The 27,223-nt window shown below is 41.4% G+C and overlaps 4 protein-coding genes across 19 annotated transcripts; 2 read left to right on the forward strand and 2 right to left on the reverse strand.

The window, feature by feature from the left end:
* Positions 1-820: 820 nt before the first annotated feature.
* LOC6606185 (synapse-associated protein of 47 kDa) lies at positions 821-25,845 on the reverse strand. Of its 14 annotated transcripts, none has more exons than XM_032720435.1 (11): positions 25,400-25,843; positions 24,645-25,032; positions 16,113-16,160; positions 9,187-9,435; positions 6,815-6,912; positions 6,387-6,487; positions 6,049-6,323; positions 5,866-5,984; positions 4,787-5,098; positions 1,599-1,818; positions 821-1,406 (listed from the first exon to the last, which is right to left on the reverse strand). In XM_032720435.1, the coding sequence occupies exons 2-11, from the start codon at positions 24,857-24,859 to the stop codon at positions 1,364-1,366; spliced, it is 1,680 nt and encodes a 559-aa protein (XP_032576326.1). In that variant the 5' UTR covers positions 24,860-25,032; positions 25,400-25,843; the 3' UTR covers positions 821-1,363. The 14 variants fall into 14 exon arrangements, 12 of the variants coding, with proteins under 12 accessions (XP_032576326.1, XP_032576325.1, XP_032576327.1 ...); XM_032720434.1 differs by having other exon boundaries at positions 24,645-25,145; XM_032720436.1 differs by having other exon boundaries at positions 9,196-9,435; positions 24,645-25,843.
* LOC6606186 (E3 ubiquitin-protein ligase TRIM68) lies at positions 9,931-12,036 on the forward strand. 2 transcript variants are annotated; one of them, XM_032720446.1, is made up of 3 exons: positions 9,931-10,230; positions 10,296-10,494; positions 10,548-12,036. In XM_032720446.1, the coding sequence occupies exons 1-2, from the start codon at positions 10,075-10,077 to the stop codon at positions 10,335-10,337; spliced, it is 198 nt and encodes a 65-aa protein (XP_032576337.1). In that variant the 5' UTR covers positions 9,931-10,074; the 3' UTR covers positions 10,338-10,494; positions 10,548-12,036. The 2 variants fall into 2 exon arrangements, with proteins under 2 accessions (XP_032576337.1, XP_032576338.1); XM_032720447.1 differs by having other exon boundaries at positions 10,558-12,036.
* LOC116801433 lies at positions 10,482-12,036 on the forward strand. The gene is given in 3 exon segments (XM_032720922.1): positions 10,482-10,604; positions 10,606-10,653; positions 10,655-12,036. Coding segments are annotated over 3 exon segments (261 nt in total). The 3' UTR covers positions 10,745-12,036.
* A 392-nt stretch (positions 25,846-26,237) lies between the features above and the next one.
* On the reverse strand, positions 26,238-27,149 carry LOC6606187 (mitochondrial import inner membrane translocase subunit Tim16). Of its 2 annotated transcripts, none has more exons than XM_032722312.1 (3): positions 27,063-27,149; positions 26,677-26,995; positions 26,238-26,616 (listed from the first exon to the last, which is right to left on the reverse strand). In XM_032722312.1, exons 2-3 carry the CDS (start codon positions 26,837-26,839, stop codon positions 26,354-26,356), a joined length of 426 nt encoding a protein of 141 aa, XP_032578203.1. In that variant the 5' UTR covers positions 26,840-26,995; positions 27,063-27,149; the 3' UTR covers positions 26,238-26,353. The 2 variants fall into 2 exon arrangements, with proteins under 2 accessions (XP_032578203.1, XP_002030995.1); XM_002030959.2 differs by having other exon boundaries at positions 26,677-26,992; positions 27,063-27,120.
* Positions 27,150-27,223: the final 74 nt, after the last annotated feature.

The following is a 27,223-nucleotide window of genomic DNA, read 5'->3' on the forward strand; positions in this document are numbered from 1 at the left end:
TTTATTAACAATTAGTTAGACATTTAGAGCAAAAACATTGATAATATAGAATTTGTTTTGTTTTTAGTTTATGCATAAAAATTTGTCTAGTGAAATATATAAATATATATGTGTATATATTTGTTTCAAATGTTTTGAACTGCTTATTGTTTATAATTGCATTTACTTTTCATTTGTTATTTGTAATTTATTAATTGCGTTTTAAGTTTCTTGATCTTTCAAGTCGTCCAATCAGTGTATTATTGTTTTGGCAATTTGTTTGTTTTTAGTTTTGTTTAAGGAAGTTCGTGTCTTGGTAGTGGAACAGCAAGGTAGTTGTTTAGAAAAAATCCAAAAAGAAGTTTGGTTCGAACTGAAAACGTTCGGAAAAGAAAACTTGTTGGCGAGCCTTAAATTGAGCTAAACAATTGGTATTTATATGCATTGTTATTTATTTATTCTTCAACGTGTTGTTTAAGCATCAATCAATGATAATTTATTCTGTGTTTAATATTGTTGTTCGACTATAAACTATCGAGGGATAAATAATACGTTTGAATGTTACTTCTTTGCTCTCAACTAATAAGTTACTATCATTTTTATTTTGCTTGTTTTGAATTCAAAGTTTCTAAAAGAAGAGCATTTCAAGGATTTTTAAACTAAAACTTTCATCATTTTGTTTTTTTTGGGTGTCTCGTATCTTTACATATTTTATATCTATACTTTTATTATAATAATTTTTACACATTAAATTCAAATGCATTAATTTATCTGTATATATATATGTGTGTATATATATTTATATATAATTTATTTATAAATATAAATAACAAAATTTCCCTTTGAAGCATGTTTGTTTACTCAATTGTTAGTCACTATATTGAAATATGATCTGCATATATAGCATTAGCCAGTTTCTCGTCTGGCCCGCTCTCATAGTTGTGTGTCTGTCTATATGTTATAAGTACTTATTGATAGTTACTGACTGCCAAGATTTCGGTTGCTTCGTGTGCTGAACAATTGGCAAGTAATACCGACGACTCCCTCTACCGCTGCCACTCGGTGTGTCAACCAAATAAAAGAGAATATAGTAGTTACATTTGAATACCGGATTGGCTAGGGCTTGGTTTGGATCTCTTTTACTTTTCAGTTAAAACGTTAAGGTTAAATTAAATCGTTTTCTTTTGCTTTAGTGTCTTATATCATGTCTGAACGTAACTGAATAGAACGCTTTGCTCAGAGGCCAATAATTGAGTGGGTGTTGGGTCGGGGGCTATAGTATCTCAACCAAACTTTTCCAATAGGCCACCCCAAGGCAAGACCCCATGGAAATGTCTGGGATTGTGGACCACCGGCACTAGAAGAGCGCTGAGACTGCCTCGTCTCATGGATAGCCCAACATCGTGCGCTTTAGGCACTTCAAAGTTCTGTGGTTTCGAATAGTTTTGTATTTTGTTTGGATTTGGATTCGGGTTTGTTTTTGGGTTTGGGTTAACAATATTAGGGTAATCAATTAAGGAGGAAACAAGGTTGGAGAGGAATGGAAAGAAAGATAAAGTAAAGATAGTTATAAACTTAGAGCCAACTTAGAAGAAACTACGATATAAGCTCTTAATTACTTTAAATCATCGGTATCCTCAATTAAATCGGCGTACTCCTCCCAATCGTTGTTAGTCGAGCGTGTGCGCAAGTTTGATATTGTCGGTTCGTCCTCATCCGCCTCCGTGTCGTCCTCGCCGGCCTTCCTGCCCTTTCTGCGTCCCCCGCCGCCAGTGCCGCCTTCGTCAACCACCTCGTAGTCCTTGAGTTCAGCTTCCAGATCCTTTTCCCATTGTTCCTCTGGCAAAAGACGGAGCAACAAGCGGAATATCGATTAGTATTTGCGTGGCTTAGCAGCGAGTCAGTAACGGAAATCTGCTTATGTACGGATATATAATAGGTTTAGCATACATGGTTTACACATTTCGTATATTGGTATATTGGCATATTGGCATATGGGTATATGGGTATATAGGTTTAGTATCAAAAGTGTGTAAGGCAAGCAATTGAATTGTGGTTAGGTGACCATCCCAAGCAAGTACATGGTTGTTCTTAGTTCAATCATCGCTTACGTTTACCTGCGGCTAGTTTCTGGGGATATAGCTAAGACATAGATTTTCACACACTGTTATGCGTTTGGGTATTCGCACCGTAACTGAATAATAGCCGTCTACAAATAGTTGGAAATTTCGTTTATTTTTTACTTGGTCAATTAACAAAGTGGGGCCAATTTGTGGATTAATTGATAGGGTAGGCTGGCTGTTCACCAATGTCGCTCTAGCACTAATTAACGGATAGCGTGCACCCAAAGGATACCCAGTCCATGACTTGCTTGTAGTTCCCGAACTGCAATTTGTGTTAGGTTTATGGTTGGCTTATTGTTGCTTCACACTCCATCAATTAACAAAAATGTTTACAACAAAAATCATATTCAGTGTGTATTTACAGCATTTACGCATAAAAAGCAAGCAAACGGAACATATTAGATTAATTATTCTTATTTACACGCCTAATAACCGACGAAGCTTGCCAAATATAAGGTATTCTATAAGCTGGCAAACCAAATGCTGCAAATCAATCTAAACAAAAATGCCATGAAGAGATAGAGAGAAACAGGGGAAAGAAACTGAGTCATATGCGGCTTCCTGGGGTTTTATAGTTTTGGTCAGAGAATTGAATAGTTTTGAATTAGTTTCCATCGATTTTGTGTGGTGAGTTGGTCCCAGAGATTCGTATTATCATTGTGCAGTATAAGAAAGCGAATTGATTTCGTAAGAAGCGCCCAATTTGTATTAAAAGGTTTCATTCTTCTTGCCCCCCGCTGAGTTTTCAACGCACGCACTTCAATGTAAACTATAATGGAAATGCTAAACTAAAAACAAAGCTTTGTCGACTAAGACTACTAATTAATTTACGCACACATACTAAAAACATACACAACGATTATATAGACACAGACAGGAGCGTAGTGGGAAATGATTGAAATTGCAACTACTTTGAATTGTTGGATAATATCTACATACAATATTGCTGAACAGAAACATTATGCAATTGAAAACCAACATGTAACCGAAAATTGTCACAACTAAAACGTGTTGCAATTTGTATATATTTCACTTTAATGTTTTTTTTTTGCTTTAATTCAGGCAACAATTTCTAACTTACCACACAAAATTTTGTTTCGTTTTTTGTCTTTTTAGTAACATTTTTTTGCTTTTCTGTCTTCGGTTTATATAAATAATGGCGTTACTGGGTTCAACTCAAATTTTCATTGTTGTCAAGTGAATATCTTTATAAGTATTTATATAATTTTGTTGTTGTAGTACTTTTTTTGTTTCGCTTAACAATTTCTTTTCTTGCTTGTGGGCAATTTTGTAGTATTTTTTTTTTTTATAATTTTGTTCTTGTTTATTTTGTTAGTTGGTTTTTTGTTTGCATTTTGAAATTTAGATTTAGCTTTTTGTTTTGTCTTTTGGTTTTAATCCATTCAATCTTCTGCAAGGTGATTCGTAAATAAATCAAGAAATACATGAAGAAAAATAAATGTTTTGTTAAAATGTTTTCCCATACAAAATCATCATCAGATATTCAAGGTACGATACTTTTGGAAAATTTTGTGTATTTCTAGGAAGGAGGTTCTTTTCGTGTCGCGGCTAGTTTATAATATAGTTTCTTTTGATTTTAAAACATGTGGAGAAATGTGTCAAAGAAAGAGGCAAAATTATAATTGGATCAAAGGAAGGAAGACAACGAAAATTACATCTAGCTAAATTTTTGTAAATGAACTGGAATTGCAAATTGAATAAAAAGGAGCACGAAATTGCAAAGAGAGAGCGAAAGTTATATCAATAGGATATAGTTGTATATAAGAATTTCTTGATCAGCTTGGTCATACTCAACTTGTTCGAAATTTGGTTTGTGGCTTTAACTCTTGGATAATCGAAATCAAATTATATGTCATATGTTACATACATATATATATATATATTTGATATTATTTTGCAGTTCGCTAAATGGCAAATGAGAGTTTTTGTCGAGTTCGATTTTATTTAGGATATATACTTATATGTGTTTATATAATTTATAATACTCTTGTTATCCATTAGTTGCTTTACTTCTATATTTATTTATTGTGTGATTTCGTTATTGGTTTAATATTACTTTCAATTGATAGATTCGCTTTAGTAATTAAATGCCAGAGCTTGAGTTGTTGTCATATAATAAGTAAAAACGATTTTCATACAAAATGTAATTTACATAAAAGAAAGAAACAGAGCAGAGGAGAAGAAAGAGAATTGTTCGGTTTTACACTTGATTTGTACACACATTTTGGTTTGTTTTAGATTGTTTGTTCTGTTTGTTTGGCACAAAGAAATTATATATTTTCATGTGTGGCTTTGTTTGCAAAATAGATAATGGGATGTTAGGAAAACCAAATTCGCGACTCAGACAAGAGACATTATTGTGCTCAGATGGCAATGGAGTGTGCCTGGATAGATCTCTAAAGTCTAGATGAAATCAGAGCTGAAGCTCGCTGCCTAAGCAATATAACTAGATACACTAAATGTTTTCTCATGTTGCATGTTGTATGTGGCGACATGTGTGTATGAATGAATGTTTCGTGTGTCTCAGAACACCAATGAAATTCGTTTGATCAATTTCATGTATGTACAAAAAATGTTAGTCCTTAAATCAAACAACACGAAATAACAACGAAACAATAGTAACAAACTGATAGGGGGAAATAAAATAAAACATAAAGTCTTACCATCAGTCGGAGCTAATGCCTGCTGGGTCATGCTGTCGATGCCCAATTTGCGCATGCCGTCTTGGATCTCAGCCAAGTCCGATTCGCTCGAGGCCTGGAAGTCATCCGAAACGAATTCCGATTCGGAGATCTTCTGGCCCAGCTCTTTGCCGGCTTGAGCCTTTGCCTTTGACTTGGCTGCCTGGACATCGCACTCCTGCGCCTCCGGCTCAATCACGGCCTTCGGCTGCTCGGCAATGGCTTTCACACTCGAATCGCCCTTGGCTGGTTCGGCAGTCTTGGATTTCTTTTCTTTAGTGGCCACTTCGTTGGCTGATCGTTCAGCACGGTTGAGTTTTCGAATTGATTTTGATAGACAAGTTCGTTTTCACAGTGTAATTTCGTGGTGGAATTCATAAAAATAATAATAGAACGAAATAAGGAATAATTAAAAAACTGAAAAGAGGAAACACAGTAAGTAAATCGATTTGAGGTGAGGCGCTGAGCGGCTGGCGACTGGCGAAGTTCGTGGAACGATTATCAATTGAGCTTCGAGACGCGATTGAGATGAACGTTAGGGGGAGTGAGGAAGATCCGAAAACCAGGAATTGAGTCCTCGACGATACAAGCCATTGCGGGTGGAGGGACGGATACAAATCAAGGGGTTTTAATTCAACTTAAGACTTGAGCATACTCTTAGGCGGTGTAGTACAGACGCTAGCCAAGTTAGTTAGATCGAGGCTCGAGAGATAGTAGGCATGTTTTAAGAGTAAGGTAGAAAGAGCGAGAGAACGGAAAACGTTGGATAGCTAGCGTGTGTGAAAAGGACTAAGAGGAAATCATAAGTTAAACAGGCGCGTGTGGCTAAAGTGAACCAAAAATGAAAGACTTAGACTTAGAGAAAGATAGACAGAGTTCATAGGCAGGTCGTTATAGATAGATAGATATAGATAGATAGATAGATAGATAGAGAGCGCGCGAGTAACGAGTGTGAGTGTTTGGTGAGCGAGGCAGTCTGTTTGTCCTGCATCTCTTTGCGTTATATGTATATATTTTCCAGAGTTGTCTACGACGATCAGCAGGAGCTATAACCAACTTACCATCTTCGCCGCTTGAGGCCTGACCCACGCCATCGGCGCCCAGAGTGCCCAACTCGGCGGCCTGGATGATCAGTGAGACGCGGTAGAAGTAATTCCGCCAGAAGTTCTCTTCAGTGATGCTGGGGAAAACAAGGGGCATACGGATCAAGTGATTGTTAATGGCAACGCTAGAATTGTACTCACATCTTGGGCACCAGCTCGAATCGCATCGTCTCGAGCGCCTTGTCTTCGGCCATAATGGCTATGGCCGTAGGATAGGCGGTGTCGTAGCTAAATTCAAAGTCCACGCCGGCGGGCGGGGCGCGCACGAAGTTGCGGCGATCCTGCGACAGGCCAAGGATTTCCTCCTTGATCTTGGCCTCGTTGGCGTGTCCGATCCAGGGGGCTGCTCCATTGCCCACGCCGCCCTGGCCCTTGATGAAGGCTTCCTGCTCCTTGTTGAACGAGTCGAGAATGGTCTGGGAATATGCAGGAATAAATAGAGGTTGGCCCCATTGTAGCAGTGTCATCGTGGTACTCACATTATCCTTGACAGTTTCCTTGATTTTGCTGCCAGCCTTGCTGATGGCCGATGACAAGAAGGACCCAAAGTGTTTGGCCTGCTGTGTTACTTTTGTGGTAACTGTCGGATACATTCAAATCAGTATGCGATAAGTTTCACTCCACTGACGACAATCAGCCCAAATGGGACTTGCTACCAACAGAACTAAACTAAACTAAACTAGACTACAAAGCAAGCGTTTCACTAGGGGATTGAGAGTGAGTGCGATGGGAGTGGGAGTTCTGGGTTATTTCAAACTACTTGTAACTGGGGGTTAGTAACCTGTCACCGCTTTCTATCTCAATCTTTTTGAATTGGCAATTCGAGTTGACATTGATTCGACATTTAGCACAATGTGTTTGAAGTTGTCTCTTGTAATTTGGTTACCAATCAAAGTGTGACACGTACTTTTGACTTCATCGCCCTTACCCTGTCCGATTTGACCCTCGTCGCCGGTGGGCGTGCCACCGCCCGATGCAGGATGCGAGTCGGCGCCCTCCGTGGCGCTGCAGTTGCGGAATTCGTTGTGAAGCGGAATAAAAAGAGAGAGGGGGCAGAAAGATGGAGTGTGAATAGTTTTGCAATTTTCATATCGTTTGTGTATTCATATAGTTATTGGGAAAAGCTCCAAGAACAACTCATGCAGCAGGCGGCAAGCCAAATGAACTAAACACATAATTAGGTACAGGATTATAGTAAAATAGTAACAAAAAAGAAATAATAAATATACCATTCAATTAACCATGCATCAACAGCCATTAAGCGTGCCACGTTTTGTTTACAAAAATCTACTAGACTTTCGTTTGGGGTTCTGTCTCTCTTATCAAAAGATCTTGTTCTCATTATGCGAATATTCATTTTAATTTTCTCATATTCAATGTTCTTTAACTAGTGATCTTACTTTTTCAGGTTAATTTACATTTAAATAATCTTTTGAATTCGCTTATTTTAAAACGCTTATGTATATTTACACATATGTTTTTGTATACAGCCATTTATTTATATTGTTTTTTTTTTCAGTTTGATTCGTGAATGCAAAATGAAATGAAGGAATCTCATATGAATGTCAGGATGAATGATGCCAAAACGAATACTACAGGGGCACAACTAAAAGTGGGTAGAACAAAAGTGAATTCCAAATGGGATAGCACACTCAAAAGTCATGCGAGGACTGATTAGCATCATTAGCATCACGGATTCATACTTTTCCATTTATGAACTTTTAAGCCGGTCCCCGAGAAAGACAGACACTTAGCGAGCTGGGAGATGGTAACTTTTAGCTGCTACACCAAAAAAAACAAGGCCATGAAAAACAAAAATCGTACACAGAAGGAGGCTACACAGCAAAACAGCGAGATGATTTTTTTTTTTTTGATTCGAGACAATAAAATGAAAACACTATGATAATGATCGAAATAAGGACAATGATACACATATACCAACAACAATTAGGGTTGAGTTTTTTTGAGGTTTTACTGTACGTAGACGAAGGACTTGGTTCCAAATAGTTATTTTTATGGTTTTCATTCGGTTTCGTTGACTTGGTTCGATGGGCCGCTCAAAAATGATGGAATCTGATACTTTGGGCAATTGTTAATGTCGAGAAAATGAAGATTTAACGTTTTTGATTTCGGCACGTTTGAGAAATTGTTAGAAGCGAAATGTTTTTAAATAATAGAAAATATCAAATGGGACTGCTAAATTCATGTTGTATGCTTTATGTGTTTGGTGTTGAAGAAGAAATCTATTCAGTTGTTTGATCAAATGGTTTGATCAAATGGAAATTGTACTTGATCATGAGCTGAATGAAATGAGTTATGGTAATTTCAGGTTTTGATTTTTATGTTATTGTTTTTTCAAAATTGTGTCCATTTCCAAGGCTAGGAATATGATCAACTTACCGTTTACAGATATGTATCTGAAGATACACTAAAAGATACTTTATATACTTCCTACTATATAATAAGATAATTTATTGTATTGTTTAGTTTTTAGGTGAATGCTCAACATATCCAAGTCAGGTAATAATAATATATTCCAACTCTCGTAAAGGGACAACATTTTGTGATTGTTGTAAGCCAATTTCAGGTGGGTTTTTTGTTTAAATATTTACTTTTATATACAAAAACGTTTGAACGATTTAAAGATGTTGTATTGTTTTACAGATGGGAAGATAGATAGGTTAAGAGATATAGAAATTTATAGAGAGACAGATCATATTTGATTTGTACAAAAAGTTATTAATATGTGAAAAAGTGAAACTTGAACCAGCACAAGAAAATTCGTGTATAGCAAATGAATAAGTATATAAATATATTGGTTAAGTGGGAATGCGGAACAATATCTCAACTAAATAAATGGAGGAAAACGAGTTTCCTTTGATGTGGAGTAGGTAAATCGTAAATAGTTATAATATATTTCAAGAGAAACTCGTGTGTATAATTGGGTTAGTATTAAAGTAAATCGTGTGGAAAGGCTTCAACTTTCGGTTAGGCAAACTAATTGTAAATAAAACCAACGAAAACTTAAGCCTCTGCTCGTATTCCTTCCAGTTGAGGAAGGAAACTGTTTCGCCAGAGGCTTCAAACAAAAGGTACCCAAAAAAGTTGAACAAAAGACTGAAGAACTTAGTGTGGCTTAAACGGAGGTTAACCAAAGACGCAACAGGGAACTGAAGTACAAAGACGCTTCTCATCTCCTTTCATAATTTTTTTTGCATTGGTTTGTATTGAACGGCTGCTTCGTATATAATTCCGTCATTGTCAAGCTGGCACCCATACCTAATATACCTCGACTTGTCGTCATCCTCGCCACCACTCACGGCTCCACTGGCGGCGGCTCCGCCCTCTCCGGCGACAGCTCCCTCGGCGCCCTCGGCTCCATCGGCTCCTGCGCCCTTGCGGAGTCCCGGGATCGATGGTATCGATGGCATCGCTGGCATGGTCGGCATCGATGGCATCGACGGCATGGCTGGCATCGACGGTATCGAGGCGTTTCCCAGCCAACCCTTGGCACTGCCCAGCCATCCGCTGTAAGTAATGGCAAACAGAAAGAAGCATTAGTCGTGGGTCCTTAGTCCTTGGCGATTGAGTGACTGACTGACAAAATGACAATCAATCTTTGCCCTAATTTGACAATATTCAATGCTCGCATGTGGGTGGCTTTGGATAAGGGCCTGATAAAAATCTATAATGTACCATGTCAAACAATAAGCAGGCGCCTCTAATCGCCGAGCTCGTGCTCACACATACATATATAGTATAAGGGCTCGCACATACAGGGTGGCAAATTAATTGATTTCCTTTCGATATTTTGTTTATTTATGCCAATATCTTCAGATTTAAGAAGGAAATATTATTATGAATCCGTGATCAGTTTTTAAAGAGAAATAGTTTTGAAATGACTGTCTACAGCACTCTTTTCAAATTCTGTCTTGTTCGATAATCCTGCGCGATTCGTTGAACTATTTTTACGCCGTCATCAATAAAATCCAGCTAACAAGCCTATACATCCAGAGTAGACATAGGTGTGTGTATTATTGGAAGGAAAGCCGTTGGAGACGGCTTTGCCGTAAACTTCGTCCCAGACCGACACTGTGTCAATCACAACAAACAACACAAAGATCATCGAAAAACTGAAAGTGGAAATAAAGTGAGCTGAAGTGAGCGATGTATGACTGCTGTCCTGTGTGTCTGGGCAGGCTTCGTCGGCAGGTGAAGACGCCATGCAAGCACACATTCTGCAAGAACTGTCTATGCAATGTTTACAAACACAGCCCCGCCAAAGCCTGTCCACTCTGCCGGGCCCCATTGGAGTACTACATCGTAAGTCGTTTAGAAATATGCTTGCAATTATATGAATTAATTATAGGCTCATTTCCCTGGAGCAGAGCAAGAGGAACAGCACAATCAAACTGGTCTTCTTTTCATAGAGTCCCTCGTTAAATTTAAATGTTAATGGATGTTGCTTTTCTGTTACTTGTTTAAATTATTTCATTTTGTTTAATTTTATATATATATTTAAATCAAAAGTTGCACATTGGACACCCGGATTCCGAAAATCAATAGCTTAGCTTATGCAACGCAATGGTGAGTTTAACAGTAACAACTTGCAAAACTTAAATTGTCAACATCTATTTAAGTTGCCCAAAGACAGTGAAATTATGATTAAATCGCTTGACTGGAAGCTTCGGGGTCTTCATTCAGCCAAGTACAACAATCGATTGGAGAATAGTCCTCGTCCTTTTCCTTTTTTTCCGCTTTCCACACTCAAATATTCCATATACATATTGCAATATTGAATGCTCTGCCAGCGGCGCTACAAGGAGCAGGGACATGATGCGGAATAAGCAGGGGGATACGCCCCCTTTGAGCCTAGGATATTCTATATGGTGATGGTCGTGCAGACATAGCACTCTCACATTGGCACATAAAAAGCGAGCTGCGCTATATATAGAGGAAATAAAATAAAACTCACAATGACAAGCAAAGGATTTCAATCGGTATGCGGTTCGAGTAACGCGCCTGCACTTATATATCTGTAGATTCATGTGCATTATGCTTCATTATGACGGGGCAAGGCCAACGGAATAGTGGACAGGCATTGCGCATACGCCGCGTTGTGTGGATGCTCATCGATGCGGAATCAGAGCAGTAGTGAAAAATCGCTGCCGTAAATCGAATAAAACTGCAGCCAGGACCCATTAATTTTTTTCTCCCCCAACTGCACTTAATTGAGGCGGCAAATTAAATTTGTACCCAACTGGGTCAGGAGATTAAAGAAGCATATGTCGAGCCGCATCTAGCATACGCCATGTTGGCCCGACCAATTAGGAAACCAACTCGATGGGCATATCGGCAAAGTTGTAGCGCATCAGTATATGGAACGAGAATGACTATCGCCATGGAGCTTATCATTAGCAAGGGACCAGAGGCACTCCCTCCTTTTTTTGCTCTACTTTCTCCCAGGGCTTCCCTTTTGTGATTTATGTCTTCGTCATTGGTTAAAAGGATGCTGCGAGGTTGCGTCTGGCATCTACGCAGTTATACTGACCTGACAGCGGCGGCAACAGTTTCCGGTCTTATTTATGGCTCCAAGGATTCCCAGATGGGCATTGCATAACTCAGCACGAGCAGACCGATAAGTGGTTGGACATTCACTTGAGAGATGGTTTCTTAAAGTAGCCCACCGACATTTCCTGCTCTCTGCCAAGTGTGAATCATAAATTTCCATCTACTTTAATTATGCGATACGCACTCATATCGACTTTTTGCTGCTGCTCTTAAGCATTCTTTTTAGCTAACTTTTTTTGTCCTGCCACCAGAATTTTCCCGTGAAAAGTTTTAATTATAAAAGTTCGGGCCAACGCTGCGGCAAACACATAGAACAAGAAATACGACATGCCGCAATGCCAGAAATCAGTGGAAACAATGGAGTGAAGTGAGGCTGACCTCAATTCTTCAGACATCTTCATCATAAATCCGGAGGGTAAACAAGGCCAGCAAAAACTAATTAATTGGCTTTTCAGGCGCCGGCAATCGATTTTCGTGGATTATTTTATATGACCAATCCTACCGCTGTATCTCACTACGTCATTTGTCAAAAGAAATTTCCCAAGCTCTTTAATCGAATTAAATTTTATTTGAATTTAACAATTTAAAATCAGCATTTTTACACACAAAATATGTCATAAATAACACTATTTTAAACAGCGATGTGTTGGTGTAACATTTATTTTTTTCACTCCTAGTTTTTTTGCAGAATTTCCTAGCTAGAATGTTGCAGAAAATACTTTTCACTCTTCAATTTTTTTTATTGCAACAATGTCGTGGAGTCGTGGTGTCATTCCCTTCGAAAAAGTGAATGACAAAACAACGCCCAACGCACATGGCACTTATGTAAATTGCAGCCTGTCTGGGAAAAGCAAAGTGGGTAGCTTTGGGTGGGGAGAACCATTCGCTGCAATTGCAACTGCAAATGGAGAAGTGTAAATGTGGCGAAAAGAGCAGGAAGGGATGCAGTGGGTGGGTGGGGATTTTGGCGTTTTAGCAGTGCTTGCCACCCAGCTTGACACTTTCATCCCCACACTCTGAAAACCCCCTTGTTGATCCCCAATCCTCTGATGCGAAAATTGCATTGTCAGCACAGAACGGCGTCAACTGTTGCAGTTGCTCCATATTCACTCTTTTTTACTGCTTTTCTAGCGAATTGGCCATTTTAATTGTTGTAATCGTTAATTGGAGTACTATGAAGTGTTGCATATCCTCACCCTCCCTTTTTACTGGAATTTTCTAATTGGATTGAGATTTTGTTGGCGCCGAGCGGAGATTTATCCAGTTTCAAAGGGTCTAAATCGGAACCAGACACGAAACGGCAGAGCTGATGGGCCTATAACTAAAGACCATGGCAACACAATCCGTTGTCATGTTTGAGCCCTCCATCTTGCTGTCGCTCCTTCCCTTCCGCTTTTCTGCTGCTACACAATGGCCTGTATTTAAAGATAATGCTTATAGGAAATTTATTACATTCGCCGTGGATAATGCGAGGGAAAGTAAAGCTAAATGCGTGTATAAAGCAAAAAGAAATGATACCCGGCTAAAGGCACCTGCTGAGCTTCCATTTTCCCCAACTCCATTCCTCCATCTGCCGCCAAAGAATCTCCGCCATCATCATTTTCATCGAAAACCCCCACCCAGAGTAGGCTTATACTAAGGGGGGAGATACATCAGTCTTAAAGTGAAGCTTAGTTAAACTGCTGTATATTTTTGCTTTGGAAGGAAAATGTAAGTTCCATACGCAACTTTGGTGAAACAACCATAATTTTGTAGCTGGAATGCGGGTTTTTCGATACTGTTAAAGCTGCCCTCGCCATTTAGCAAATGCCACACTCTGTCAGAGGCGCAACAGCCAGCAAAGTAGCGCCGAGAAAAATCCACATTTGACAAATTACCAGCGAGCAGGTAAACAGAAGGCGACTAAGCCCGTCCATGAAAAAAGGAGGCGGGAAAACACAGGGAAAACCGCCAGAAGCGGGAAACTGGGAATGGCTGGAATGCAGGTTTGCCAGGGGACAGGACATCTACATAATCATGGTCATGTGTGGCTATTAATAAAAGATGAACGCAACATTAAACGACTGCATAAACGTGAGTCATCCATCCATCGGCACGATTGTTGCCTGCCTTCCTTACGATTTCGCCATTTGACATTTGACTTTTCATGCTCGGCAGATTTCTATTTTCATATCGCGTTTAAAATTGCTTTTTCTTCTTTTTCTTTATTTACTTTTTGGGTTTTTTATTTGATTTTATTTTCAATTAAAGTGAGCTGAGCAAACATAAATATCTGCTGGAAAGTGGCCTATCAAATATTTATGCGGAGCACTGTATGGGGGAATGTAAGTCGAGGCAAAATGTCGAGAATAAATTATTCAAAGCGAGAATTGATGAACAATCTGGCTAACAGAGATTGAAACTCTGCGCGGGAAATTGGCCCAATCAACGGAAACGGCCAGAATGGGTGATTGGTAATTCATTTGCAAATCCGTTTGCCCACAATGCACAGTGGTTCCCCCCATAGGCCAAAAATAAAAAATCAAACTCCAAATTTTGACTTTAAATGTTTCATTACTTTCTCATAATTGGTCTAGCTTTTCAAATTTATTCATGTTTTTGTCTTGCTCTAACTGCCCGTAAAGTCTATAAAAAACCTTATAAATCGACAATACTCTGCACGTCTAACTCAACTAGAAGTATTTTTGGGCGCTTTCCCCATACAATGGAAACCACTGTGGAATGGTGGTAAAAATAAACCTACTTTGAGCTGATTATAAAATGGACCCATTTTTCTGGATTCAGCCGCAAGCCCTTTTTGTTAACTTATGCCTTGTTTAATTACGAAAATCACAAGTACGTCCCACAGGATTCTCGGTTGAGAACCACCGTTTCGAAATAATCATACTAGAATAATTAGGCGCCTTGTTCACAAACCCCCCGGTCTAAACCACTTAATATGATTGCGTAATGGCTGTCGCAACTACCGGGGATTCAACATTCAAGGAAACGACCCACCTAAGCCATGTACATTTAAAGGAACGACTGCGATAAGCTTAGAAATGCGAAAAAGAAGCATAATCATCAAAGTCGACGCGAAATATCCAAAGCTGTTTGAGTAGAAGTCCCATAAAAAAATTACGAGTAAGGACGATTTAAAAAGGTGAGAGGTTGAACACTTTATCAATTTAAGTGGAGTTAGAAATGAATTTCTCTGGGCTAACCAACATAATGCGGTTGAGCAAGGTTAATTAAACTAAAAGTTGCCGACAACGTCTAAAAATAGGAAAGAGGAACGAAAAATAACAATCTGCATGCAAATGACAGGTGGACAGAAAGGGTGAATAACCAGCTCTTCAGAGTCCTTTTTGTTTCACTGGTCTCATTTTCAGGATACTTGTCAATTGTGGCTTTTCTTGTTTCATTTTGATGTCCGCAAGAATGGATATATACAATTTTCGAAGGGAAATTCAAAAAATAAACCTAATTTAGGAATTTTACCCTTGGCAAAACTAAATATGCGTATAAGACCATTCGTGCCAAATACTCAAAGTAAATTTTGAAATAATCTTCTTATGCCAAATACGATATATAAACCAAATGAATACAATAAAAACATATATCAATAAAATAATGAATACATTAATATTGTTTGTCAGACAACTATGTTATGAGGGGATTTCTTTTCCTCTTCTCTTGAGTAGCATAGGTTTTGGGGAACTCAACAATAGTGTTTTCAATACTGACACACCAAAGCACCAATAACATAACTCGTGATTAACTGTGTCGTGCCACCATTTCGGGTTATACACACACTTATTTATAGCTCCGAATTTAATGGCACAGTCCCCGAAATGATAAACATCCCACGGCAAAGGTTTGGGACAATTGTTGCCAAGGGCTTTGGCTCCTGAATTGCGATGGTCCGCTGCCGCTCAATCAAAAAACTGAATGGCGCGTGAGTGTGTATGATGGCCGAAAGCCCAGGGGGCGGCCCAAAGGCCCGTGGCGGAAATAAACCGGTAGCAAAAAGGTGCAAAGTGTTGGGAATTTTATGCGCATTAATTATACGCAGCGAGCACGCCCCGAAAATGCAAATGAATTATTTAGCTTGATATTTAAGCTGATTGAGATGAATTAACTTGAAATGAATATCAAAGGCAGGGGCAGCACCAAACAAAGGCCACTTAATGCTCAATACGTGGGCGAGCGCTTACATTTGCGACTCGAATTTCCCACGGCGATTGGCAGAGTTTCGCCAAACCAGCAAGGAGTCTCCCGGAGTCCTCTCGAAAGTGTCACTACACATGTGAAAGTGGCTTCTACTTCAACTTTTGCAGCCAACGGGCAGGCAATTTGTGTGAGCTTTTGACTTCCCCTCGGCGATTATGGTTGCAGCCCTTTTGGTTACTTTTAGACCCCTACCTGTGCACCATTTGATGGCCCAAACGGGCGTGGTCGCGGTTCAGTTTGAGAAAAAGTTTCTGTGCTAATGATTTTACGACTGCGAACAAAAGTTTTCCTCTTACTGCGTTGGAAAAAAGGTAAATAGTTTATAGTTGGAGCCCAATTAGTGGGATAATGGCTTCCAATTAGGTATAATTACAAAAGTATAAACTTATAATAATATAAAAATAAAAACGAAATGAACTTACGTGGCTTCGGATACTAATGAATCAACCAGGGAGGCGGATTTGGGAAGTCTAAAAGAAATCATAAGAGTGTAAATCAAAATAAATATATAATATAAATAAAAAATATATCTCATCAAACGAAATCAAGAAGGGTTCACAATTAGGTAAATTAAACCAGGGGATTTTGAATTAAATGAAAACAAACTACACAATGAGTCAGGTTTTTACATGGAAGTGGTATTTTCTGTTACCCGCCGAGTCTGATAAATTTATTTAATTCCTTCCTCCGTTCCCAACTACATTTTCATCCGGGTTTGTTCACCGTTTGGATAATTACCTGCAAAAAGAGTGAAAAGAGTTTCCAAAGGTAATGAAGATGTATATCACCAGCGATTTTGAATGTATTAGGCAAATTAATTAGATCATTTCGTGTTGGGTCTGGGCAACCGTTCGGGCACAACGGCCTGCGAAACGCCCAACCAAACTAAAATTCTTCCTGACCTGACCCTCTAATTAAGCCAAAGGATATGATTACAAATGCGAAACAGGACCGGGTGCAACATGAAAGCGAAATAAAAGACCAAAGTTCACGCTCAAGCGGACCCAGTGGCCCATTCGTACATATAGTAGATTCGCAAGTCTCCAGCTGAGCGGAGGAAAACAATTTCTTAACATAAATCAACTCAACGGGGGAATTGTGGCTAGCTGCTTTCCAGATATTTATGTAGCAATTTGCCGACAAGGACAGCAGCGCAGTATTGATAAACAATACCAATCGAATTGTATTGAATGGCAGGTGGGGCGAAAAAAAAATGCAAATCGTACTCTGACCTTGACCCAATAAAAATGGCATACGGTTTGCGGCTCGTGTCCTCTGATAGAGGCCCTGAATAGCAAAACAACAGTACTCGTATTCGTCGGGCGTACAACTTGCAAAGGGCAACCAAGATAAAAGTCTAAGCTGGCACACTTCGCGTATACGTAATGTAACAAAATGCATGCAAGCAAGGCCACCCAATGGGTGCGGGAGTGGGTGTTGTTTTGCTGCTGCTGTCGGTGGAGCGACAATGTTGGGGAGTGGCCCATGCGTAATTTATGCCGACCGATTCAGTGGCCACTGAAAATTTTATTCAATTAAGCGAAGCTCTGCGTTTCATCTAGCAACCCCCTGTTTCGCTGGCCACCAACATGTTTATGGCAAATTGTCAGCCGCAACAACAGCAGCAGCAGCGGCAAGGATCGTCATCTTCCTGGCACCAGCCGTTCGCCTCCGCGAGTTTCCTTACTGCGTCCTTTTACATAACATGGTATTCATTATAAGGCTAATTAAGTATACGCCATGTTGTGAGCTCCGGCACTCAATGCACGCTGCACTGTTTGAATTTGCTCGCTCTGCTCATGGCAACACCAATACTTGGGAACATATGGCGAGAGTGTTAGTTTTGACGAGGTTACGCCTGAAACTAATGAGATAATAATGGGATATTGCGCTCGATAGATAAAGCAAAACATGCATGTCCTTCAAGTGGAATATGATTAAAGCCGACTCAAGCATACGCATAATAAATGGTCGGAAAAGGACGAAAACAAGTGTACACACAGAATACTCTCTTATAGAAGCGAAATCAATAAGCATATGGACCAATATGGATACGTTCTTAAAATAAACCCCGCTAAGTAGGCAACAGTTTTTATTGCCGACTTCAGTGCTCTCGAATTGGCAACGAATGTTGCCCATACGCCGCGTAATCCCTACTGCCGCACCCAGCGATGAAGCATCCAAGGACTGCGCCACGTTGCAGCAACGTGTTGACCTTTAGCACACTTTCCGCAGCAATCCTTCTCACTGTCACTTCGTGTGCCCCCCAGTCGTATTATCTTAATTGTTATGCAGGCGAAAGTGTGTTCGTTTCGCAGTGTGTGACTTGGCATATTTCATTACTCAATTACAAAGCAAACTGTTTGAAGAGCCAGAGTCAAATGGAAGGACTAAGCCGTTTGCGATTTTCAATTAACGGCCAACTTGCACAACACACACGACGTGCTGAGTCACAGGCGAATGAATGAGTGAATGAATGAATCGGTGAAAGAATGAATTGCAGCACTCACCACCACTACACCCACAACATCGAGCCGATTTAATGAAAGATGCAATATGGCAGGATGGGTTGACCCTGATCTAATGCAAACGGGTCGCAGGCGGAGGTCGTCATTTAATTAAGAAATGCTTTGACTCCGGTATGCGACCACTGCTGTCAAGTCGGTAAGTGGAAATACCATCTCTTTAACGTATTTCCCTGGCAATACGTACAACCAAATCAATATTGCTCAGATAGAAAAAGGCAGTTTGAAACCGTAAAAAGTTTCATCAAAAAGTAGATGGAGGCAAGGCTTTAATTTCGCTTGGAAAACTTTGACAGCCATTTCTAGATAAAGTCAGAAACCTTTTAAGACGGCCGTTGGGCACGAAAATTTGGTAAGTAAAAGGTTTCGCCTGTCACGTACAGCCATGGAATGTGTGAATTTTCACTTAAAGGATTGCGTTATCGGGAGCTTAAAAGCTGCGAGAAGCCAAAACATAACATTGGATAATGTCATTAGCAGTAAAGTTGAGTAATTTTGTTTATTGAAAAGCCGTGAGGGAAACTTTCAAGGATACTGTTTCCCGGGAAACTTGATTACAATCGTCCAAATCACAAGCCATGCTCTCATTAAAAGTTATATTATTCCCCCAAAAAAGGTCCACGAAATTGGATTAAAATCGAGGAGCCTAACCCTAAAAGAGTTGAAATGTGTAAGTTTTGAAACGCCGCTGCTGGTGTACCATTTAAATTTCAAATTGTGCGACGTCGCATAGCGTGGGCCAAAAAACCATGGCCACGAGCCATTTTCGTAGACGTTTAGAAGCCTGTTGTTGACAGAATTAATTGCGCATGTTAACGTTGCTACGCGGGTGGCGGCATCCGAAACCGAAAATTGAATTCTAGGCGACGTGGCTGTCAAAGGAGTCCAGCCATCCTGCCGCTGCAGCTTCCGAAGCTGAAATTGAATTACGCGTGTTTTTCATACACATTTTTTGCGCCACTTTCAGCCACGGAATTGCGTTAGGCCAACGGGCAATAAAGCCACCCAAAGGCTGTTTCGCCAATAAAAGACCCGAATTGATGCCCAGAGACAATGAGTTGTCCTGTTGTTGGCTCGACCACCTACACTCCGCATTACGTATACGCCCCGTCACCGTGATTAGGCAGGAGCCCGAAAAAGCCGACCCATAAATTTCAACTGCAGAGCCAGGCGGAAATTTATGAAGCACAGCACAAAACAAAATGGCCGCTGTGAAAGCTTGGGGCTATGTGTTTTACACTCGACCAAATCACACAGCCCCCGACCATCAGGATGTGGGCCAAAAGCAGACATACATATGAGCAATTGGGTCTGGCTATTAGCACTGGCAACTGAGCTGCCATTAACGCAATGCAAATACAACCCTCGCAGCCTCGAAATTTCCCGGCTTATCAAACGGCGATGTTTGCTGCTTTTGCTCTGCTGTACTATTACTTTTTTTCTGTTATTTTATAGAGCGTGCCCGTTTTATGTAAATTTTAAATATTACTCTAGAGGCGGTTTATTTGCTGGAACCATTGGCTTTATGACTGTGACTGACAGGAACCCCAAAAGGGATTACGGACGAGGGGGAATGATGTGTGATATCTACAGCCATTTGCATAGTTGGATAAGCACTGGGAATGTGCACTCAATGGGCTACAAAATGGCACAGATGGGCGAGGTTTAAACAGATAATCCAGGGAACTGGGATTTATTCTAAAATATTAATATTCTTAAAAGCCGAACTAATATTTATAGCAAGATTTTTAATCATATATTCTAATCCTTTTGTACCATCGCATCAAGATATCTTTGCAACAGGATACAACATACAGTTTGCAAACACAAACAATTTAAACCACTCAGCCAGATGAAAGCAAGTTTTTAAGTTTAGACGTGCCAGTCGCACACTCGCGGCCATAAATATAGGGATGCCAGCCTCTCTGACATCCAGAGCAAAGTTTTTGGCAGAGCATTTCTCATGCTGCGAGGACAGTGGGAAATGGAAACAAAGCACGTAGTCTGGCTGCCGTTTTTACGATACGCCGTAATTTGCTACTTTGACGCAAGTCCTGTGAGGTCCTGTGAGACCTCTGCCTGCTGGCTTTTATGTGTGTGCGTGCTGCGGCCCACACAAACACATACACACTCAGTCCCTCGCTTCCTGTTCCCCGGATGTGGCTCCTGGCTCCTCCCCCGTCTGTTGCATCGTTTGTTGCCATTACCCGGTTGGCCTGTCACTTCCGCGCTCCGTTAATATTTATGTTTTGCCAGCGCTTGTCTTTGCTCTTAACGCGACTTTATCATCGTCTGCGTCTGGAGCAGGCCCAGCAACTTGGCAACATGGCAACATTATCGTGAAGGGCTCAAACGGCACACAAACTTTTAGCAGTGACTGGCCTTCCGGCTGCCTTGCCTCGACTCGCTTTAGTTGACTTCCGGTCGTGCACTTTCCCATTCTGCGGATATTCCATTTATCTTTATTCGAGCAAAAGTCCAACTGCTAACATATGTTTCCCACCCGGTTTCCTATATTTCCATATGTTCCTGCCGTGTCCTGATTTCATTGCGTTTTAAATCGGACCACGCGGAGCATCTGCGTCGTTCGCACCTTGGCCAACTTGGGGGGTCACTTTACGAGGAGCATTAAATTTTATTTTTTTTTATGGTATTTCGGTTTCGGTGCTCCTGCGTGCAGGGGCCATAAAAATCCGTTTGGCAAGACCTTTGGCCCACTTTGCTTTTTTGGCATAATTGACCGCCAATTGGTGTGGCAAAAGTGGCACGGACAGCGCCAACGTGTCGGGGTCAAAAGGTGGATCTATAAAAATTGGTGTTAAGCTGATTGGACACTTTGATGGCCTCTGATTAGTGGAGCCACTGGGCAGCCAATTATGTACATGAAAAACCTAGCAACTGGGAATTTTTAGATTCCAACTAACATGTGTTTAAATCAAAAATCACTAAAAATAGAAAAGGGTTACCGAATGAATTATAAATCTTTCTGGGAATTAAAAAACAAACTAAATGTGAAAAAAACTACCGTGCGACACGCATTCTAAATCAGCCCTTTTCTTTGAGTGGGCGTGAGAAACTCCCTGGCCAGCAATTAGGCAGTGAAAAACTCGTGTGACAAACACTTAATTTGCATAAAAATGACTATTTATATGGGCCGAATGATTTAGCACGAAACAAATGCCCACACCATAAATATTAATTCGTGGTGCAAACAATAAGCACACAATGCCGCAACAGAAAAGATTCGAGCGTCGTATAAATTGAATTAAATGCGACAGCTGAAAAAATACACAGAACAAATAGTTTCAGGACAGGACAGGACCCACCCACGGCGCAGGCGGCAATTAAGGTCCTGCCCGAACGTACTGAAATTGCAGTGAGTTGAGGAGGAGGCGGAGGAGGAGTAGCTGCTGACCACAGGGATTGTTTGGCTGCTTTTGGTGCCAGGCCAGGGCGTTAATTTGGCTGGCAAATGTCAAATGGCGAGCGCTCGGACACAGGGCGTCGTTAGCACCCACGCCATGTCCTGGCAAATGGCGATATGTCCGGCGATGTCCTGCCTTGACATGAAATTTTAATACCGCCTTTAAATTTAAGTAGCCTGTGGGGTTTTCCTTTTGCATTCGGCTTGGCAGCATTTCAATTGGATTCCCGCCGACCGTCTCGTTTCTCTTATTTATATTTTTATATCCTTGGGTAATGTGTGTGTTCAGTTCAGTTCGGTTCGGTTCAGGAGGCCAAATGTCGCTCGATAAATTTCTGTGGGTTTTCCATTTCGCCAGACTCGCATTTATTTATTTATTTTGAGGCCATCGCTTTGATTTTATTATGTTTGCCGTCTCCAGGTGGGCGGAAAAAAAAGGAAAATCTCGGCCGGACTTTGATTTCCACAGCTTGTTGGCTCAAATGTAGTACTTATATAATTTGAATAGAAATCGTAATACCTATTTGCATATAGAGGGCATATTTCAATCAGGCCAAGACCATGCGACATGTGCAAATATTTAATTCTTAACTTTTGTTTGCCCTCGCCCTGCTGCTTGTGTGCCTAATGATGACCCGAATGGCATGGCAACTGGCTAGCAACTGGCTAGCAATCAAGTGTTAGCTGTTATTGTTGGTGAGTAAATTGTGTCAAGCGGCGTTAAGAATGCATTGCGTACTTTTACTTTGTCCAGCTTGTTTGCCAAGCAATTTGGTCGCAAGATGAAATAGTTAGTTACTCGTACCCTTTCGCTTCGTATTTGTTTTCATTTTATTTTGGCATAATTTTAGCAACAAAGGCAAGGGCACACGCATACATACAGACACACTCGCAGAGAGCAAGTGCAAATAGTGTAAATGTCCTTGAAAGCGCCAACAACTTTGGCCCTGGCGATGGCAGAGAAAAAATCAGAAAAGGAGCGAGGAAGCGCATGTACAGGTGGGGATCCGGAGGAGCTTAACTAATGGGTGGAGATGCATTCGCTTATAACTCTGGCATAGCCTACTTTTTCGGGCAGTCCTTAATCGAATATTGACCGATTGGGCTAAATCACCAACCCCATTGGCTTCATGAGCAACTCAATATGCATGACAGCGAAAATTGAATTAATTAATTCATTGAAAATTATAGAGATTTGACGCTGATTGGCAAGCGAGGAAATGAAAAGGGCAGGGGCACAGGCTTAAAGACAGGCAACAAGCCAGCACACACGTTTTCTGAATGCACAATTATTAAATAGGCTGACAAAAGGACAACAAGGGAGCGGGGCAGGAGGTGGAGTAGCAAATCCTCTAAAGCGGGCGCCATCGCCGTTTCTACTCGTTTTGGCCACATCACATGTGCACATTTCGCAGAGAGGAGCATAGAGCGTCCTTTCGCACGGCTCTCTCGTATCGATCCGCAAAACGAGCAAAAGTCAACTGGAAACTGGAAAGCAACCACCAAAAGGAACACATCCTACCTCCCAGCCAGCACCCCTCCGAATGCTCGACCTCCCCCCCCCATCGACATTGGTGACAGTATTTCGCACACAGCAAAATGGTCAAAAAACCAGAGTGTACGAGTGGTGAAAGCGGACGTGGGCGCCGGGGGACAGCCGCCAGCTCGAATGACTCAACATTTTGTGGTTATGCAGGAGCCACGTGCAAATTATTTTCATTGGAACGTACAGAAAACAAAAAGAGTAAAATAAAGACGAGATACAAAGAACAACACGAAGGTGGACCAACTCGTCAATGTCAATTGATAGTAAAAGGACTTGCGGGGCAGGAGGAGAACGGCGCCTCGTTGAAAAGGCGTGACACATCACGGACTTGGGTTTCAAAGACAACAACGACGACGACCACGACGACACCAGCTGTTGGCAGCTGGTTGGAAAAACGTGCCCCGGATTGACATCCTGGCATCCGAGCGCACACTCGCACAATTAAATATTAATGAGCTGAATTAAGTGAAAAACAACGTTAGTTGACTTTGGCTGATCTTCCGATTAGCCTGCAACTTGTGGCATTAACGGGCCATCACAGCGGGCTTAACTTGTCCAAAATATCAGCCGAATAATTGGAATTTACTTTCATTTATTTCGAGGAAATGAAGGTTGAAACGGCAGTAACACTCTTGTGGGATAAAGCAAACCCAACATAACTGCGGTGTAGAATGCCTGCTAGAGATTGATGAAGTACCCAGAAGAAGCGCGAAGGACGAGGTCAAATGATACGGCGAGGTCGAAAAGAAATAGGGCACTACTATCACTCATTTTGAGGGAAGGAAACCAAGAAACCAGTCGGAAGCTTGTAAGCATACAGTTGCTTTTTCCGTTCTCTGCCAGTTCAAGGAATTTCGTTTGGTCAACAAAATTAGGGCAAATAAATTCGTTTGGAGAATTATAGTACTGACAGTCTAGCATACTAAGTAATACATATATGCCAAGCTAAGAAAAGTTTATGAAGACTGAATTGTACTATATTCTATGACGATTCAAATATTTTAACAATTAAAAACCAGTCTTCACTTCAAATCCATTTAAGCCGCAAATTGGCTTGGCATTTTCAAATGGAAATTGCTAGCCAGAAAAGTTCAGGGAAGGAAGTTTACTGGCTTCGCAAGGAAACGGAGCCATATAGGATATAGATGGTACCGAAATTATCGGGCATTTGGATTCCAGTTTAAGCAATTATGTTCAGTCACGTGAGCGCGTGCGGAATGCAACGTAAAATGCAGGATAAGCGGAGTGTGTCAAAACAATGATGAATGTGCCGTAAAGGAGCGATTGCTGGAGGGCAGGAACTCCACGGGGCGAAATGTTAAAAGGTACAAATAGCAAGGTCACATTGGCACGCCATGTCAGGTCGACTGAAGTCAGGATTTCGGAGTCACAGTCACGGAAGACTAGAAAGATGGGCCTAAGGATTACCCAGGGCGCAGTGTTCGATTCACACACTTACCTTTTGCCAGCTTCCTCGCCCTCGAGTCCTTCGCCACCGGCGGCGGCAGCTGCCTCCGGGTCCACGGCGGAGGAGGCCGTGGCCTCCACGGATGTGGATGCTGCTGGAGCGGCTGCGGGCGCATCTCCAGTGGGCGCGGGCACATCCTCGTCGCCAGCGCCTCCTTTAACGGCGCCCACCAGCGAGGTGAATTGATTTGTTAGGCCCGAAAACATGTTGGCTCCTGCTGTTTCTCTCAAGGATTGGTGGTGTGTCCTGACCAGGAAGACGTGCGCACGTTCAACGCTCTCTAGGCTCTCTTGCTCTCGCGGTTCTCACGGTTTTCCACTGCTCTCCCGCTCCTGGCGCTCCAACTTTTACTACACTGGGCAGAGGCAGATAGAATGTCCTGTAATGGGTTTTCCTTTCTTTCAGTGTTTCGTTCGCACCACAGAAGTTTCACTTTCAACGCTCGGCGTTATGTAAATTCTCGCATTTAACTTGAAATTTGAATTTTGCACGCTGCAATTGCGTTGGCCAGATGGTCGAGATGGAAGGGAAAAGAATGCTTTTTATTGCTGCTTGGCGAGGCGGTGGGGAAAATCAATAAAACGGACTGGGAATTGCGTGGCTATTGGGCACAATTACACGATAAATACTCTGCGATTCGATCGATTTTCCACATGGACACACGCCACGCTCGAGTTTCTTTTCTTTTGGGTTTATAGCTATTCGCTATTTGCACAACTAAAGTAATTTGAGTCGCAGCCAATTACCACTTGAGCTTTTCTCTGCCAACTAGATTTTGCTTTTCTTATTTTTTTTTTCTCTTTGGTTTTCCGTTCGCTGCCAGGAGACTTTTGGATTTTCGGCTGCCTACTTCGAAGGTCCTCTGAAAACTGACGGAGCAGCGGAATGTCGATGGCTCAAATACCGAGCTGGAGTGTCGTCTGCGCTCTCTTGGACTCGGGGATTGGGGATTCTCAGATTCGGATTCTCGTATGCGTACGTTCGCTTTCTCACTGGAAAAGTGGAGTCCACCCCCTCCTCCGCGTTGCTGGGGCGATGGTATTGCGATTTCCGTGGGTGGGATATTTGTGCGCTGGAATGCGCATGTGTGTTTTGGAGTCGTTTTGCTGCTGCTGGCGCAATTAGACAAACAATTGACACGTCTATGGAAACAACAACTGCGCACCAGTAATGATTATTTTCGGTTGGTTCTCGACCAGTGCTGCCCATCAAACAGCTGACTACCGTCGTCCGATAGCGCGCTATCGATGCTCGCGCATCTCTAGCTTGTGCAACAGCTGATTTTAAAATTCAAAATTTCCAAATTCCTATTTCGAAATTTTGGAAGCCCATTGCAGCATTCGTTTATTTACATCAGCATAACCTTATATAGCTAGATTAAGACATGGAACTTTGTTGACGCTTAAAATATTTTTATTTTCAAGCCCCAACAAGCGTGGTTTTAAAATTGTTCCAATTCTAGTTAGCTGGCCTGAGAGTAAAATATTTATACCTAACCATCTGAGCTAATCCGTGTTAGTTTACAAGAATTCCATAACATTTGTGTTCCCGGGAAGTGGAGTTCTTCGCAGAAAGTGTTTACACTTCTCTTCATGTTCGTAAATCTCTATTTACATCAACAGACTTTCATTTTTTGTACTTAACACGTAGTTTTTAAATCAATTATCAGCTAATTAGTTCGTTTGGGAAAACAAGGACACTCAGCGCCGCTGCCGCGCTCTGCTCTGAGACTCCTCCGCCGTCTCTTGAGCTGCTTCCGTATTCGACGACTTCGACTGCTCATGGGCCTTAATTTCATGGTCCAACCGCTCTTTCGCCCGGAAAACCTTTGACTGGATATAGAAGGAGCCGCCTTTGGAGCGTTCGTTCACTTGAAACAGATGTTCGTAGTTCTTGATGATAGCGTCAACGTTCTTGGGGTCATCTATATTCAGGATCTGCTTGGCTTCCTCCAGCGTCATGCCTGCATTGATAAGTAGGTGTGAATAGTGAAATAGATAGCATGACTGTGTCCAAGACTTACCTGTGCGCAGGTTGGACTCGGCGCTCTTGTCGCCCTGCTTGCCACCACCCGCCCGTCGTGCTGCTTCCTGGGATGCGGCGATCTCCTGGCGCAGCGCCTTGGTGAAGGCTCTTCCCACTGCCTGGGCGCCCAACACGATGATCTGGGCGATATACTTGGCCATGACGTCGGTTTCTTGTACTTCCTGGGATTCGTACGTTAAATCTCCGGCACTCTATTTGTACAGCTTAATTTTGAGGCTCAAAAAACGTGTCGCTTTAATTACGCAACACTGTTCTTTTCCTCCGTGTTCCAACTGTACTATTTAAAAGGCGTCCTTCTAAAGACATGCATACATAACTTTTAACACTTAATTTCGAATGGGATTTATAATTGTATTCAGCTACCAGGTAAATTTTAGCTTTTACTCCAGATATTTACTAACGAGCAGGCGGCGAAAAGCAGATGAAACAGCTGATTGGGGATGGTACACGGTTTTCATAAAGAACTATCGATAGGTTTAATTGAAAATCGAAATATTTTTAAATATGAACTATTTAAATATTTT

The sequence above is a fragment of the Drosophila sechellia genome, chromosome 3R (assembly GCF_004382195.2).
Source record: "Drosophila sechellia strain sech25 chromosome 3R, ASM438219v1, whole genome shotgun sequence".
NCBI classification, from domain to species: Eukaryota; Metazoa; Arthropoda; class Insecta; order Diptera; family Drosophilidae; genus Drosophila; species Drosophila sechellia.